The sequence below is a fragment of the Macaca thibetana genome, chromosome 9 (assembly GCF_024542745.1).
Source record: "Macaca thibetana thibetana isolate TM-01 chromosome 9, ASM2454274v1, whole genome shotgun sequence".
Lineage (NCBI taxonomy): Eukaryota > Metazoa > Chordata > Mammalia > Primates > Cercopithecidae > Macaca > Macaca thibetana.
The window spans coordinates 5,752,075-5,768,705 of NC_065586.1; the positions used below are offsets into that span (position 1 = coordinate 5,752,075).

General features: G+C 43.1%; 1 protein-coding gene and 1 long non-coding RNA gene across 4 annotated transcripts in view; one reads left to right on the top strand and one right to left on the bottom strand.

Annotated features, from left to right (window-relative positions):
* The window catches only part of GDI2 (GDP dissociation inhibitor 2), a 533,972-nt gene that overhangs the window by 35,016 nt on the left and 482,325 nt on the right, over positions 1-16,631 (bottom strand). Inside the window, exons 2-3 of one of the 3 annotated variants that reach the window (XM_050804622.1) lie at positions 14,339-14,539; positions 741-848 (exon numbers count right to left, since the gene is read on the bottom strand). In XM_050804622.1, the coding sequence (XP_050660579.1) occupies positions 741-848; positions 14,339-14,383 (153 nt within the window). In that variant the 5' untranslated portion in view covers positions 14,384-14,539. Of the gene's footprint in view, positions 1-740; positions 849-3,249; positions 3,269-14,338; positions 14,669-16,631 lie in introns of those variants that run through there. The other 2 variants (XM_050804620.1, XM_050804621.1) reach the window with 2 other exon arrangements.
* Positions 14,730-16,188, top strand: LOC126962927 (uncharacterized). The gene is made up of 2 exons (XR_007728861.1): positions 14,730-15,110; positions 15,354-16,188. It is a non-coding gene; the product is annotated as an uncharacterized LOC126962927 (long non-coding RNA).

Below are 16,631 nucleotides of genomic sequence, written 5' to 3' on the forward strand. Positions count from 1 at the left end.
AAAAAGTAGGAAACAGGGCAGTATAGCAAAAGGAACTAAGTTTTGTAGTCACGTAACAGGTTTACAACCCATCTCAGATTTTAACCCCCCAGAGACTATGTTAAATGGAGATTAAAAAAACATCTTTGAGGGACTGAGAGAATAAATAAAACCATGAGGAAAGCACTGGACTTGCGCTGGCACATCAGGTGATCCTCTACCCTCCCCTTCCTAGACTGTACTCTATTAACGCTGAGATAACTGCTCCACATAGCAACAGAAGTGAAAATGTAAATTCTATGAGCTTCAAACTAGAAGCTCCTGAAAAACAGTGCTCCAGATATTCTATTTAATAAAACAAAATAAGACCATCTCTAAGGAATAAGGTAGAGATTCACAAGTGAAATACAAAGTGTGAAAGGCATATAAAATTTGACTAACACTTGGCAGGGTGCGGTGGCTCATGCCTGTAATCCCAGCACGTTGGGAGGCCAAGGCGGGCAGATCACGAGGTCAGATCGAGACCATCCTGGCTAACACGGTGAAACCCCGTCTCTACTAAAAATACAAAAAACTAGCCGGGCGAGGTGGCGGGTGCCTGGAGTCCCAGCTGCTCGGGAGGCTGAGGCAGGAGAATGGCGTGAACTCAGGATGTGGAGCTTGCAGTGAGCTGAGATAGTAACTGCACTCCAGCCTGGGCGACAGAGCGAGACTCTGTCTCAAAAAAAAAAAAAAAAAAAAGAAATTTGACTGACACTTACATCTTCCAGTGGTGTTATAGATGCACTCTCTCCTCCATAGTAAGGGTTTCGATCCATATGAAGAACTTTCTTGCCATTCACTGACATTATACCTGACAGGATACATTCCTATAGAAAAAGCATAGTATCTTGAAAAGAAAGTTCTACAGCATGTTTAAAACAGATCATTTTTGTTTAAGCCCGCCATTACACATTCTCTTAGTAATTACACTTATATTCATGCAACATAACATAATTTATGAAGAAAGCCCTTAAGAAACCAGGTGTGGTATGCGGGCCCCTGTGCATCCCAAGATTAAAACTGTTTCATAATACCACTAAGACATTAGTCACCTTTTTATTTTTATTTTATTTTTTGAGATAGAATTTCACTCTTGTTGCCCAGGCTGGAGTGCAATGGTGCAATCTCAGCTCACTGCAACCTCCACCTCCCAGGTTCAAGCAGTTCTCCTGCCTCAGCCTCTTGAGTAGGTGGGATTACAGGTGCCCACCCCTCCGGCTAATTTTTTGTATTTTTAGCAGAGACATGGTTTCACCGTGTTGGCCAGGCTGGTCTTGAACTCCTGACCTCAGGTGATTTTCCTGCCTCAGCCTCCCAAAGCGCTGGGATTACAGACGTAAGCCACCGCAGCCGGCCTAGTCACCTTTTTAAACAGTGTTGACATTTCCACTGATGATATAAAATCAATGGTGGATAAAACTAAGACAGGGCTCTAAACTATACTAGTGGTCATTATATTCTTCATCACCAGGCATTCACTTAAGGATGTCTTTGATAGGGTGGGTGCAGTGGCCCACACCTGTAATCTCAGCACTTTGGGAGGCCAGGGCAGGTGGATCACCTGAGGTCGGGAGAACAAGACCAGCCTGACCAACATGGAGAAATCCCCTCTCTACTAAAAATACAAAATTAGCCAGGCATGGTGGCACATGCCTGTAATCCTAGCTATTCAGGAGGCTGAGGCAGGTTAATCACTTGAACCTGGGAGGCAGAGGTTGTGGTGAGCCATGATCGTGCCATTGCACTCCAGCCTGGGCAACAAAAGCTAAACTCCATCTGAAGAAAAAAAAAAAAAAGTCCGTGATAAAAGCATTAAAAAGTAACTTTACTAGCCAGGCGTGGTGGCTCACACCTGCAATCCCAGCACTTTGGGAGGCCGAGGCAGGTGGATCACTTGAGCCCAGGAGTTTCAGACCAGCCTGAGCAACATGGTGAAGCCCTGTCTCTACAAAATACACAAAAATTAGCAGGGCAGGAGGCTGAGGCAGAATTGCTTGAACCCAGGAGGTGGAGGCTGTGAGCTGAGACCACACCACTGCACTCCAGCCTGGGCGACAGAGCAAGACTGAGTTGCAAAAAAATTAACTTTATTAAACATACACCCTTCAATAGTCATCTTTTAAACACTGTGTGTGACAAAATGGGAAGAATACAGATAGCACTTCGGCTCAGGGAAAACCTTCTGTGCCACGGATCTATAAGCTGAACTAGCTACTTTTTTAATGAATAATCATTTTTATTTGAAAGAACTGACCAACAAACTGTGGTTATTCAGATTTAGGTATTTGACATTTTCTCAAAGAACATAAAGGAAAATAACTGACATGTGTTGCCAATAACAAAAAGTCAAATTTTAAATGAAAATTAGAATTATAGAAAACTTGGCCGGGCACGGCTGGTCACGCCTGTAATCCCAGCATTTTGGGAGGCCGAGGCAGGTGGATCACAAGGTTAGGAGATTGAGACCATCCTGGCCAACATGGTGAAATCTCATCTCCACTAAAAATACAAAACTTAGCTGGGCGTGGTGGCGCATGTCTGTAATCCCAGCTACTCGGGAGGCTGAGGCAGAAGAATCTCTTGAACCAGGAGTTGGAGGCTGCAGTGAGCCGAGATCGCTCCACTGCACTCCAGCCTGGTGACACAGCAAGATTCTATCTCAAAAAAAAAAAAAAAAAAGAATTATGGAAAGCTTACAACTACCACCATGGGCACGTCAGGTTCCCCAATACATGTAGAACTTTTCTGACATTATCAGTGACAACACTAACAAACATGATTTTTGATATTTTAAAATGAAATGTGTCAACATTGAGAAGACCCACTTTACTCAGAGTAAACCTTATTTTTCAAATAACAGATGAATGACATTACAAAATCACACAGGAGGAAAAAAGAGGAATTTAAAGTGCAAGCTAGATCAATGGGTTTTAATATATCAGAATATAAAACATTCATTAATGTGGCTTCAGATTTCATAATGGAATCAATCTTTTAAAAGCTACCACTTGTGCTTTTGTGTAAACCAAAGAATATCTACAAAAACCTGAAAAGCTATTTAATTACTCCTCCCTTTTCCAACTACATGTCTGTGTGAGACCTGTTTTCATATACTTCAGCCGAAATATATCACAACAGAACTGAACACAGAAGCATGTATGTGAATTGTTTTATTAAGCCAGAATTAAAGGATTTGCATAAACTGTAAAATATTGATAGTCTTCTCACAATTTTTAGAAAATATACTCAGGCAGATGACTTCAGCCCAGGAGTTGGAGACCAGTCTGGGCAACAGGGCAAAACCCTATTTCTGCAAAAAATACAAAAAATTAGCTGGGTGTGGTGGTGAGCACCTGTAGTCCCTGCTACTCAAGAGGCTGAGAGGTGGGAGGATTACTTGAACCCCCAAGGGTGAGGGTGCAGTGAGCCGTGATAAGGCTACTGCACTTCAGCCTGGGTGGCAAAGTAGGATCCTATCTCAATAACAAAAAAAAGTACATATACAGTTAAAATTGTTATACATGTTAACATGTAATTAGTTTTTTTTTTTTTTTTTTTTTTTTTTTTTTTGAGACGGAGTCTCGCTCTGTCGCCCAGGCTGGAGTGCAGTGGCCGGATCTCAGCTCACTGCAAGCTCCGCCTCCCGGGTTCACGCCATTCTCCGGCCTCAGCCTCCCGAGTAGCTGGGACTACAGGCGCCCGCCACCTCGCCCGGCTAGTTTTTTGTATTTCTTAATAGAGACGGGGTTTCACCGTGTTAGCCAGGATGGTCTCGATCTCCTGACCTCGTGATCCGCCCGTCTCGGCCTCCCAAAGTGCTGGGATTACAGGCTTGAGCCACCGCGCCCGGCCGTAATTAGTTTATTATTTATCAGTAAATTATTTATTCCTCCATTTCTAATATGATAAATATCAATAGCTACAACCTTTATAAACAAAAGCTCTTCAAGATCCTTAAATTTTTAGAATGTAAACAGATCCTGAGACTAAAAAGTTTGAATACTAGAGCCCTAAGCAAAGCATATAGGACAACCACCAATAAACTGACAATCAACCAAAAAGTATAAATGACCACTCTCAGGAAAAAGATAAAGCAAGCACGAATACACTAAGACAAACCAAATTAAGAAGAGGGAAAAAATACAATTAATGTGAAGAAACACAGGGATGGGGCATATAATCACTCAAAAAGGGTTTTGGTGATCAGTGTTTTATTTGTTAAAGAGACAAAGGAAATTCCATGTATCTTTATAAATCTTTAATATTTCTCAAATTTATCCAAAGGACCCTAGAGGTCAAAGAACAATCTTACTCTCTACAAGTCTATTTGACTTTGAAACCCATATTTTTAAAATTCACACAAATTTCAAGTTTTCTTCCATAATGTATGTATTCATTTAGTACTTTTTAAATGTTTTAAATTACTTACCATGAGGTTCAAATTTTACTACAGGAGTGTGAATCATTTCTTCTTTTTTTTTTTTTTTTTTAATTGAGATAGAAGTCTCACCCTATTGCCCAGACTCGAATGCAGTGGCGCGATCTTGGCTCTCTGCAACCTTCACCTCCCAGGTTCAAGCAATTCTCCTGCCTCAGCCTCCTGACTAGCTGGGATTATAAACATGCATCATCATGCCTGGCTAATTTTTGTATTTTTAGTAGAGATGGGGTTTCACCATGTTGGCCAGTTTGGTCTTGAACTCCCAGTCTCAAGTGATCTGCCTACCTTGGCCTCCCAAAGTGCTGGGATTACAGACGTGAGCCATTACACCCGGCCTGAATCATTCTTTCCTTGGCTCAAGAAACAAAACATTCTGAGCACTCCAGAAGGCCCTCATGCCCTATTCCAATCATAACCACCACCATCCCCCAGCACTCTCATAATTTCTAATAGCAAAGATTTGTTCTGCCTGCTTCTGAACTCTATAAAAATGTAATCATGTGTATTCACTTTCTGCATCTGACATTATGCAACATGTTTCAAGATTCTTTCATGTTTTCTGCATGGTCTATTTATTCTGATTGCTATAGAGCAAAGGTCCCCAGAAATGAGACAAATCCAGCCTGGAGGCTATTTCTGTGAAGTTTTATTGTAAATACCCATATCTGTTCATTATCTGTTCATGTACATACTGTGTATGGCTGTTTTCCTAGTACCACAGCAGAGTTGGGCAGCTGTGAGAGAGACCAGAAAGTCTACATAACCTAAAATATTTACTATCTGGAGCTTTTTTTTTTTTTTCCCCCAAAGACAGAGTTTCACTCTTGTCGCCCAGGCTGGAGTGCAATGGCACGATCTCAGCTCACCGCAACCTCCCCCTCCCGGGTTCAAGCGATTCTCCTGCCTCAGCCTCCCAAGTAGCTGGGACTACAGGCATGCGCCACCACGCCCGGCTAATTATTGTATTTTTAGTACAGATGGGGTTTCAATATCTTGGCCACGCTGGTCTCCAACTGCTGACCTGATGATCCACCCGCCTCAGCCTCCCAAAGAGCTGGGATTACCGGTGTCAGCCATGGCACCCGGCTACTATCTGGAGCTTTACAGAGTATATGGCTAACCCTGCAAGCAGGGCATCTCAGTGTGGTTCCTGACTTGGCATCACCTGCCAACTTGTTAGAAATGTAAATTCTATGCAGATTTCCAAACTTCAGGTTGTATCCACATCACCTGGAGGGCTTGAAGAAACAGACTGCTAGGCCCCATTTCCAGAGCTTCTGAGTTAGTACGTCTGAGGCTGGATCTGAGAATTTGCTCTTACAAAAAAAAAAAAAAAAAAGTGGCAGGGGCAGACAGGGTCTCACTTTGTTGACCAGCCTGGAGTGCAGTGGTGTGATCATGGCTCACTGCAGCCTCAACCTCCAGGCTCAAGAGATCCTCTCACCTCAGCCTCCAGAGTAGCTGAGACTACAGACATGTGCCACCACGCCTAATTTTTTAATTTTTTGTAGTGACGGGGATCTCACTATGTTGCCCAGCCTTGGCCTTGCAAAGCAAGGTTTGCTGAAGCAATCCTCCTGCGTTGTCCTCCCAAAGTGCTGGGACTACAGGTGTCACCACCACTGATGCTGATGAGGTGATACTGATGATGCTGGTCCAGGACCAATTTCGAGAATTACTAAAGCTGTGTTTGCAAATTTTATTATACATAAGAATAACCTGGAGATCCTGTTAAACTGTAGATTCTGACTCTGTGTAATATCTGGATTGGGGCCTAAACTTCTGCATTTCTGGTAAATTCTCAGGTATTGCAGATGCAGCTGATCTATGCATCGCACTTTGGGTAACACAGCTGTAGATGATTCCATTGAATGAATATACCACAATTTACTTCTCCATTCTACTCTTGGTGGATATTTGGATAGTTTCCAGTTTTTTTTACTATTACAAATAATGCTCTATGAACATTCTCACATGTGTCTTTTAAGTGTGCATTTCTGTTATATATCAAGAAGAATATAAATATGTTCAACTTCAACAGATATTACCAAACAGCTTTCCAAAACGGTTGTACCAATTTACACTTTTGTCAGCAGTGAAAGTCCCCATTGTTTCAAATCCTTGACCACTTATACTGTTACCTCTTTAATTGTAGCCATTCTAGTTAAGAAGTGATTTAATTTGCATTTCCTGAGGACAAATAAGGTTGAATACTTTTTTAAATAGTTGATTAATTATTAGGGACCGGCGGTGGCCCATGCCTATAATCCCAGCACTTTGGGAGGCCAAGGTGGGAGAATCGCTCGAGCTCAGAAGTTCAACACCAACCTATGTAACTTAGTGAGACCTCATCTCTACAAAAGAAAATAAAACTCGGCCAGGCGCGGTGGCTCAAGCCTGTAATCCCAGCACTTTGGGAGGCCGAGACGGGCGGATCACTAGGTCAGGAGATCGAGACCATCCTGGCTAACACGGCGAAACCCCGTCTCTACTAAAAACACAAAAAATTAGCCGGGCAAGGTGGCGGCGCCTGTGGTCCCAGCTACTCGGGAGGCTGAGGCAGGAGAATGGCGGGAACCCGGGAGGCGGAGCTTGCAGTGAGCTGAGATCTGGCCACTGCACTCCAGCCTGGGTGACAGAGCGAGACTCCGTCTCAAAAAAAAAAAAAAAAAAAAAACTGTTCACTGATGATCAAGCTAAGTGATAAGGCACTTTTGATAAGTGCCTTTCCCCATTTTTTAAATGCGCTTTTTCTCATTGCTTTATAAAAGTACTTTATATACTATATATAAATCCTTTCTTCATTACATGTACTGCAATTATCTTCTTCCATTCTGTGGCCTGCCTTTTCACTTTCTTCATTAAGTCTTCATAAAAGGAAATGAAGATATTTTACAACTACAAAAATCAAGCCTAATACTGACTAAAACAATTCACTTTTTGGGGGGGGTGGGGGGAAAGAAAACAACCTAAAGCAGCACCAACATATAGTTCTACATACGAAAATAAAATGTTTACTATCTTAAAAATAAGTTATGACACAACAGAGGAAGAACAGTTACATTCCCAGCTGTCAAAAGTAGACTGCAGGGTTCAACTTTTGAAAGCAAAATCTCCGCAAGCAAATTAGAGTGTTGCACAGCTTCTATACATAACCTTTCACACTAAGCATGATCCACTGGACTATGGCTATAAAGCAAGCACTGAGGCCTAAAATAAAGAGCCCAGTAATTTAAAGATGTGGCCGAGTCCAAAGAGCTAACAGCAACTACCTTCAAAGGCACCACTTGGAGCAAATATGACAAGAGCTAACTAAAGCTAATAAAAAATCTGCAGGCCCAGTGGTTCCTCTATACCCAACTATTATAAAAGACTGCTTCCACACTGCTAAAAGAATATATAATAGCACAAACATAATACTTTAAACTTTGGGACACGTTTAAAACTTTAAACATGTTTTAACACATGGGGTGAAGTCATTAATTCATTGATACAATTTATCAGTCATATCTGGGCACAGCGTATATATTAATGATCCTAAAATTTCAGTATTTTCCAAAATTACCAGCTCAAAATTAAATTCTACTACAACCTATCTGGTGAATACACAATATTCACAAGCAAAGCACATTAAAGCCATAGAAACTAAGCTTCTCTTTTTCACACTAGAAAAGCTGGTCCATCATGTACGTCAAGTATACTGTTAACTTTAACCAGGAAACTTGTATGTGAATGAATATTCACCAACATGAGTTTTAAATGTAACAGGTAAGAGTACCCACTCTAACTTCAAACTCACCTACAAATGACCTAAGGAGGATAAGTATATTCACATCCAAAATCACTAAGACTATAAAATCATCTTCAGAATCCAAGTTCTATATGACACTAGCATCTGTCACCCACCTGGCACTTGATAGTTCTCCTACATAAAAAGAGGTAACCAGCCAAAATGGTTTTCAATGTTTAATTGCACCAAAGTGCTAGTATGTGTAGATATGTGGATGTGGGGCTGGGGAACAGAACCATAAGCGATACTGATGCTCCCTTCCTTCAGCACCCTACACATAACACCAGAGTTGCAATAATCAAAAACAGAATAACTCATTTGGACAACATCCAAACATATTAGACAAAGCACCTGAAGAGGCTGAATGGAATTTTTATATATGAATTGTTACACCTAAATGGTGTTTCCATGGCCAGTAACACTAAATAGTATGCTGAAAAATTAATGCCCACTCCCCACCCCCAATTACAGAGCAATTTAGACTTGGAAGGGAACAGAGCCAAAATTTATTAGTATTTTGATATACCTTCCTAGTGACAAACTAAACACCTAGTGACAAACTGAACTCTATACCCCATCTGGGCAAGGTGGCTCACACCTGAAATCCTAACACTTTGGAAGGACAAGGCAGGAGGACTGCTTGAGCCCAGGAGTTCAAGACCAGCCTGGGCAATATGGCAAAATCCCATTTCCACAAAAAATACCCAAATCACATGCCTCCTGTAGTTCCAGCTAACTTGGGAAGCTGAAGCGGCAGGATCGCATCAGCCTGGAAGGTTGAGGCTACAGTGAGCTGTGATCACATAACTGCACTCCAGCCTAGGTGAGAGACTGAGACCCTGTCTCAAAAACAAACAAAAAAATCCTCTAGCCCTTATCAAATCCTACTGCATTTTAAAGTTCTGTTACGGGCCGGGTACGGTGGCTCTCGTCTATAATCCCAGCACTTTGGGAAGCTGAGGCAGGCAGATCACCTGAGGTCAAGAGTTCGAAACCAGTCTGGCCAACAGGGTAAAACTCCATCTCTACCAAAAATACAAAAAAATTAACCAGGCATGGTGGTGGGCGCCTGTAATCCCAACCACTTGGGAGGCTGAGGCAGGAGAATTACTTTAACCAGGGAGGCAGAGGTTGCAGTGAGCCAAGATTGAACCACTGTACTCCAGCCTGGGTAACAGAGAGCTCTGTCTAGAAATAAAAAGTATTGTTGTTATGGAAAAAAAAAAAAAAAAAACCCAAAGCGCAAAACTACAGATATAAACACATACACACAAATGCGACCAGGAGTACAAAGTATCTAATAATTAATATTAAGGTGCCTTTTCAAAACTACTTACCTAGACATATGTGAAAATATATTAACCAGAAAAATTTTAAATCAGTTCATTTCAATGGCATATATCTTAAATCAACAACATAATAAAAATGGCTGTTTGTTTTATGAAGAATGTTTCTTTAAATGACCCTGCCCCTCCAATACATCGCATTAAAAACTGTCAGCCAGGCGTGGCTCACACCTGTAATCCCAGCAATTTGGGAGGCCTAGACAAGTGGATCACCTGAGGTCAGGAGTTTGAGACCAGCCTGACCAATATGGTGAAACCCCATCTCTACTAAAAATACAAATATTAGCGGGGCATGGAGACGGGCACCTGTAATTCCCAGCTTAGAAGGCTGAGGCAGGAGAACTACTTGAACCTGGGAGGCAGACGTTGCAGTGAGCCGAGATCACGTCACTGCACTCCAGCCTGGGCAACAGAGCGAGACTCCATCTCAAAAAAAAAAAAAAAAAAAAAAAAAAAAACTGTCAAAAGATACCTTCTCTTGAAATGTGGCTAATTATATCACTCTCCTGCTCAAAGTCCTCTCTCACTGCCTTGAAGATAATTTTCACATTTCTTAGCCTAGAATCTCTCTCCAAACCTGTTTCAAGCAAAGTAAACCACTCCCCATTCCCTACATACATCTTTGACTTAACATTGACTTACACAGGTCTCTGCCTAAAAAATCATTCCTCCATTCAAAGCTTGCCAATATTTTTTAAAGCCAGCTAAATACCTCCTTCTTCATGAAGGTTTCCCCGACTCCCTGTCTGAACTCCCATAAGTGCACCTCTTAGGGGACTTACTGCTTTCTCATACGAATTATTATTAGTTACCCCCCAACACGAGAACAAGCTACTTATAGACAGGTTCTGTGTTTACCTTTTTACTGCCCATAACTGATCACAATAGTCACTGGAAGTTTAAATAACTGAAACCGAAACTATTACTCCAGTAAGAGTCTCCAATCAGGTACCATGGGAAGGAAGACAGAGGTAACTGCAGTGTATCACGCATGTGAACATCTACCAGTGGTCTTTAAAACCCAATGTCACACTACTGTCATCTCTACATGCTAGAATATGTCTAATTTCACTTGTATTTTCTTTTGGCCAGGATGCTTAACACTGGTTTAAACTGCCTACAACACAGCTCCCAAGTGTAATAGCATTTGCAAATATTGATCCTATGCTCACTACCGTAGTGAATAGAAAGTCCTTTGTCTACAGAACTCTAACACAGCTATAAGCAACAGGCCGGGCACGGTGGCTCAAGCCTGTAATCCCAGCACTTTGGGAGGCCGAGACGGGCGGATCATGAGGTCAGGAGATCGAGACCATCCTGGATAACCCAGTGAAACCCCGTCTCTACTAAAAAATACAAAAAAAAAAATTAGCCGGGCGAGGTGGCGGGTGCCTGTAGTCCCAGCTACGCGGGAGGCTGAGGCAGGAGAATGGCGTGAACCCGGGAGGCGGAGCTTGCAGTGAGCTGAGATCCGGCCACTGTACTCCGGCCTGGGCGACAGAGCCAGACTCCGTCTCAAAAAAAAAAAAAAAAAAAAAAAAAAAAAGCAAGAACTCTCAAAGAGCAAATCTAAGATTAAGCAAATCCAAGAGGCAATCTGAATTATAGTTCATAATTTTAAAATCAAGTATAAAACCTTCTCTGAATCTGAGATCACAAAATTTTGATAAAGAGAAATGGGGAAAAGTATCTGGTAAAGCAAGTTTTTAGACATATGATGCTGAGAATCATCTGGCTAAATATCACTAAAGTATATATTTCTACTCATAAATCCTTACTGTGTAGAACAAAAAAAAAACGGGAAGAGAAAAACCTCTGGGAAGCACAAATAGCTGTGGAACTATTCTTATTTTTTTAATCTACTATGTCTAACAAGACTCGTGAACTTATTTCCAAGTCCATAGTGAACTATGTGCAAAATATGTGGTGAGAGGCTGCCCACACATGCTGAAAGCGGAGAAAAGTAAAAGTTGCCAGCCTAACAGTAGAGTAAGACAGAGGGAAAAAATTTGAAGAGTAAACTCAAGAGCTCAAAAAGCAGAGCAGCCTGAGAGTAAAGGGGGCAAAAGTTCCTACAAAGCTGGCGGGGTCTTCATGGCTTCACCATGTTACAGCACAACACAATAATTAATCTTCACTATGTGAAATCTTAGTTATCAAGTAAATTATGTTTCTTAGTTTGTTAGAGAAGTTGTGACAGCATTTAGAAAGGCATTATCCAAAAGCTGTGCTCTTTAGAGATAACCCTTAATTCCTTAGAAAATTAAATTGTGTGGAATATTCCATTTCTTTTACACACAGAATGAAGATTTTACTCCTTTATGCCAAATCATTTTGTATCTTCTTGATTAAAATGACTATCAATATTTGTGATTACGAGCTTGGACTTAACAACTCATACAAACAATGGCAGCACTAAGCAACACAGCAACTCCAGCACTTCCTTACACTTCTTTAAAAGTAACAAGTTCCTAGCACTGAAAGCACTTGCCTTTTTTTAGGTTCTTAAATCTCAGGCACTAAATATAAAGTAAATTTCAAGAAAATTAATTTAACTCCAGACACTCAAAAGTTAATTCTAGGTGCTAACTTTGGTTTTCTCTTCTTCTAATTTTTAGTCATCTAATTCCTGGTAACACTAAAAATAAGGATATAAGATTTCTCATTATCAAAATCATCCTGTCATCACTACTCCTATCAAGGATGGTAATAATGTGATTCTTCTGAATTGATATAATTATCAAAGAACATCTCAGAAAACTTAGGCAGGCTCACAGAGATTAAAGTTATCACAGCTACAAAATGACAGCAGAAATTGGTCTGATTTCTAGTTAAGTATGCATCTACCATTTATCAAAAAGTTCACAATCCAAATGAAAATTTAAACGAAGTGCATTATCTTAACTTGTTATATAAAAACACTGTTTCACCATCTTTGATACAAAGTGATGTGAATGGGGCTTGTGGAAGCCTGCATGATGGTGGATTTGCACTCACTCATCCATGCTCAACTGACCTCGATTGTGAGCAAATCTGAAAGACCAGCAACAACCATAGAAAAACGGTGGAACTAACCGGCTCTAACAACACGCTGGCAGCAGCACTACCCATTCCAACGGGCAAAATCCACCACAAACTACTAAGCACAGTTTGGAATCCCAATTAGGCACTTAAAAAAAAAAGCACAAAACCTGCAGTGGGTAGGGCCTATTCATTTAGGCATCCAACAGTCTTCCAGCTTTTCAAAGACACTGACAGGATTATTCCTGAATTTGTCAAACATAACAAAGTATTCTGAATGAATATTCTCTAATAATTGCATATAACTATAAACAGAAAAATGACAGGCCAGAAAAACACCATTCTAAGTCTTAACAAACCTTTCCTAAAAAATTAGCCAAATAAAAGTTCAAAGGTTTTTTCTTGACTAGAGACATTTAAAAGTGTTATTTTGGGATGTTACCTGTAAAAAAAAAAAAAAAAAAAAAAAAAAAACATTAGTTTGAACCTGACAGATTATAATAAATTTCAAAAAATTTGAAGTGGAAGTCTACATTAAATGACACAGGAATTTAAAGTCAGAGTACATAGGATACACAAGATTTACATCAGTATTCGTCTTAATTATGATCAAGCAGCCCAAAGTTAGAATTTCAAAGTTCCCAAAAATCGATAGTTAAAATGGTTTTCTCCAAATTCTTTTGCAAGATGAAGTCTTCATTAAAAAAAAAAAAAAAAAAGAAAAAGTACAAACTACAGAACCTGCCTGCATTATCTACAGTTAACCTAAAGCTCTCTAAGCAGACACATAACCAGGAAAATCAGTATACCATGGTATTAGGTACACCTTGCATTCATATATATACTACCATGCATTCTTCATGTTGTTACTGATTTATCTTCCAACTCCCTGAAGCAAGCTTCGGAGTACAGAGAACTTGGCCTTTAGCAATCCATCGCCAATCCAATTCTTCGGGGAAAAGAGTCCACAAGAGACAAAGGAGGCAGGGAACCCACCAAACAAAAGGAAAAGGCGGCGAAGGTCAGGTGCGAAAGCATTTGATAGACAAGTTTTGAAAAAACTCAATTCCAATTCTACAGATGCTCGGGAAGTGGGAAGGGAGGGTGGCTAAAAAGATTCAATAATACTTCTTATGAGCAGGGGGGAGAAAGGATTAAAAGCCTAATTTCTGCCTTTTCTCCAAAAATATAAGTTAATCAAGCCGTAGCAGTTCCGAAGCAGTGATTATCCAAGACTTGTCAGGAAACCCCGTGCTCGGCTTTGGCAGCCAGACAGATCCGGGGAAGCGGCCGAGGCGGAATAGGAAATGCAACCGCGAGGCCTGCACCGTCCCCTCCGCCTCGGGTGCTAGTTTCCAACCCGGAGAGGTCACTGGCCCAAAGTGGGGAGCGGGAGCCTCGGCCCGGGCCGCCTTCTCCCTCCACTCCGCTTCCGCAAGGGGGAAGCGCAGCGGCCGGGCTCCGCCGTTACCCCGCCCGGAGCCTCGCGGCCCGCATCTCCATTTCCCCGCCTGCCCCTCACACTGGGAGTCGCCCGATCGTCCCGGGACGCGGGGCGCCCCCGAACCCGCCCGTGCCCCCAGCCACGACTCCCGTCCCGAAAACCACGGCTGACTGCAGAACGAAACCCCCCAGGAGCTGCGACCCGCGGGCCGTGCAGGAGCCGGGGATGCGCCCGCCCCGGCTGCTCAACCCCGGCCCCTCAGCCCCGGCGCCCACCGTCAGGCCAGTGCCCAGCACGATCACGTCGTACTCCTCATTCATGGCGGGGCAGGCGCGGACGCAGAACCAGAGAAAGGAAAAGGCGCAGGGGCTCGGTGACCACCCTACGAGGCTGGGAGGCGCTCTCGGGCGCGAAGGAAACGGGAAGAGAGGAGAGGAAAATGGAGCTGGCGACAAGGCGAGACCTGCCGCCACCTCAGACGGGAAGCGAAGAACCGGGCGGGGAGAAAAGGGGAGGGGGGAGGGAGGGGAGGGCGGGGACTGAGCCTCCGCAGCCGGGGCGGGGCCTGCAGGCGCCGGGAGGGCCGCCAATCAGGCGCTTCCGGCACTCTAATTGGTTTTGTCCCCGTCACTCGCCCAACTTTTTTTCTTCCCCGCCTCTCGCGAGAGGAAAAGGGCGGGGCGTCGCCATTTTGGCTTCCGGTTCCCTTTGCGGTTTCTGCCACCGGGGTCTGGGAGGCGGCGCGTGGACCGGGGTGGAGGCGCACGGGACCGCGGGAGGGGAGTACTGCCGGCCACCACGGTTCTGACTCCCGCCGTCGGGGCGGGAGCTCGCTCGGTCCAAGGTCCCAGAGCCGGACCGCCGTCCTTGGACTTTGAGCGGGTGCGTGCGGCGGCCACGTGGGCGAGGAACGTGGGTCCGGCCGCCTCTCGCGGGTAGCGGCCTTGGTTCCTCCCGCGGGGCTGGGCTCGCCGGGGCCCGGAGCCCGCCGGGAAGAGTTCGGAAATCACACGTGTCCTGTTTCCCGCTCTGTGCCTTCCCTGTTTGGTGCGTTGCCGGTGGGCGCTTTAGGAAAGTGGTAGGAGGAAAAGCGGCTTCTTTTGCTAAAAGGAACCCTTAACGGAGATGAAAGTGAAGGCCAGGTTTCATTGGGAAGCCGATCCGCACTTACCCAGGGCTATAACTTAAAGCCACTGTAAACGTGGTAGCTGATCCTTGGATGCAAAGGTTTAGGCCCTAAGCTTAGAAACTGTACCTTGCTTGCCTTCTAACCCCCTCCTCTTTTTCTAGAATTCTCTTAGGAATCTCTAACTTCATTGAGGACACGGGTGTAAGCAGAAGCTGTGTTCTCAGCTCCAAGAGGCAAATCCCACGAAAGCCTAGGCAGGTGAATTTCCTAAAGGCGATGACAGTTGGAAAACCTGTGTTTTCAGCACGTGATAAATCTGCATAGTCAGCAGACAATGAAGATTTGGCATTCAAGAACTACTCAAATACTTCTCGGTAATAGCTATCATGAGCCTGCCTTGATAGACCGAACTTGCTCATATTTAAATCATCAAGATTGAGGAGAGAATGTAACAACTTTTAAAAATGTTTCTTAACCCGTAAATACTTGGAGAAGATGTGTTATATTGGACCATGGACCTTTTGCAAGGGGAGGGGAGAAGAAAGCAAAAGTAAAGTTTAAATTTATATTCAACCTTAATTTGATTGTGTATATTTGTCACCAAATAAATTAGTGCAAAGTTGACCATACAACTGATTATGCAACAGTGAGTGTAACTGACTTTTCTTTTGGCTAAGCTAATGATGACTAAAGAAAGTCCTTCTGTTGCTCTGTCTTCAAGTCATCAGGGGGTCATACTATACACTACCTGTATTTTTGGACCAATATGAAATACCTTTTTTTTTTTTTCCCCCTGAGACGATCTCGCCCTGTCGTCCAGGCTGGAGTGCAGCAGTGCAATCATGCCTCACTGCAGCCTTGATCTCCTGGGCTGAAGCCATCCTCCCACCTCAGTCTCCCGAGTAGCAGGGACAAGAGGTACAGGCCACCACACCTGCCTACTGACCCTTTTTTTTTTAATTAGCAATAACAATAAAGAGCTTTTATCACAATTGCCATCAGCCTCTGACTGTTGAAGAGAAATTTAAGGATGTCAACTGAATTATGTTAACCATATTTCAGGTGAAGACTGTTTCATCAATACTCAGAGTTCTGAGAAACTTAAAGACACTGAGATAAGGGAAGTCAATTTAAGGCTAATAAGGATCCCTTCCTTACTTAACACTGAAGTTCATTTTAGTTGGCAGTATAGAACCTATGGCCCAACAGAAGGACAACAATCAAACCTGGACCGAGCCTTAACGGACTGAGTGCATCTAAAATGCTGTACTTGGGCCACACAGTGCTTCACGCCTGTAATCCCAACACTTCGGGAGGCTGAGATGGGAGGATCACTTGGGACCAGGAGTTCGAAACCAACTTGTGGTGTACAGCCTAGGTAACAAACTGAGACACCGTCCCTATAAATTAGCTGGAGGTTGGGCACGATGGCTCACGCC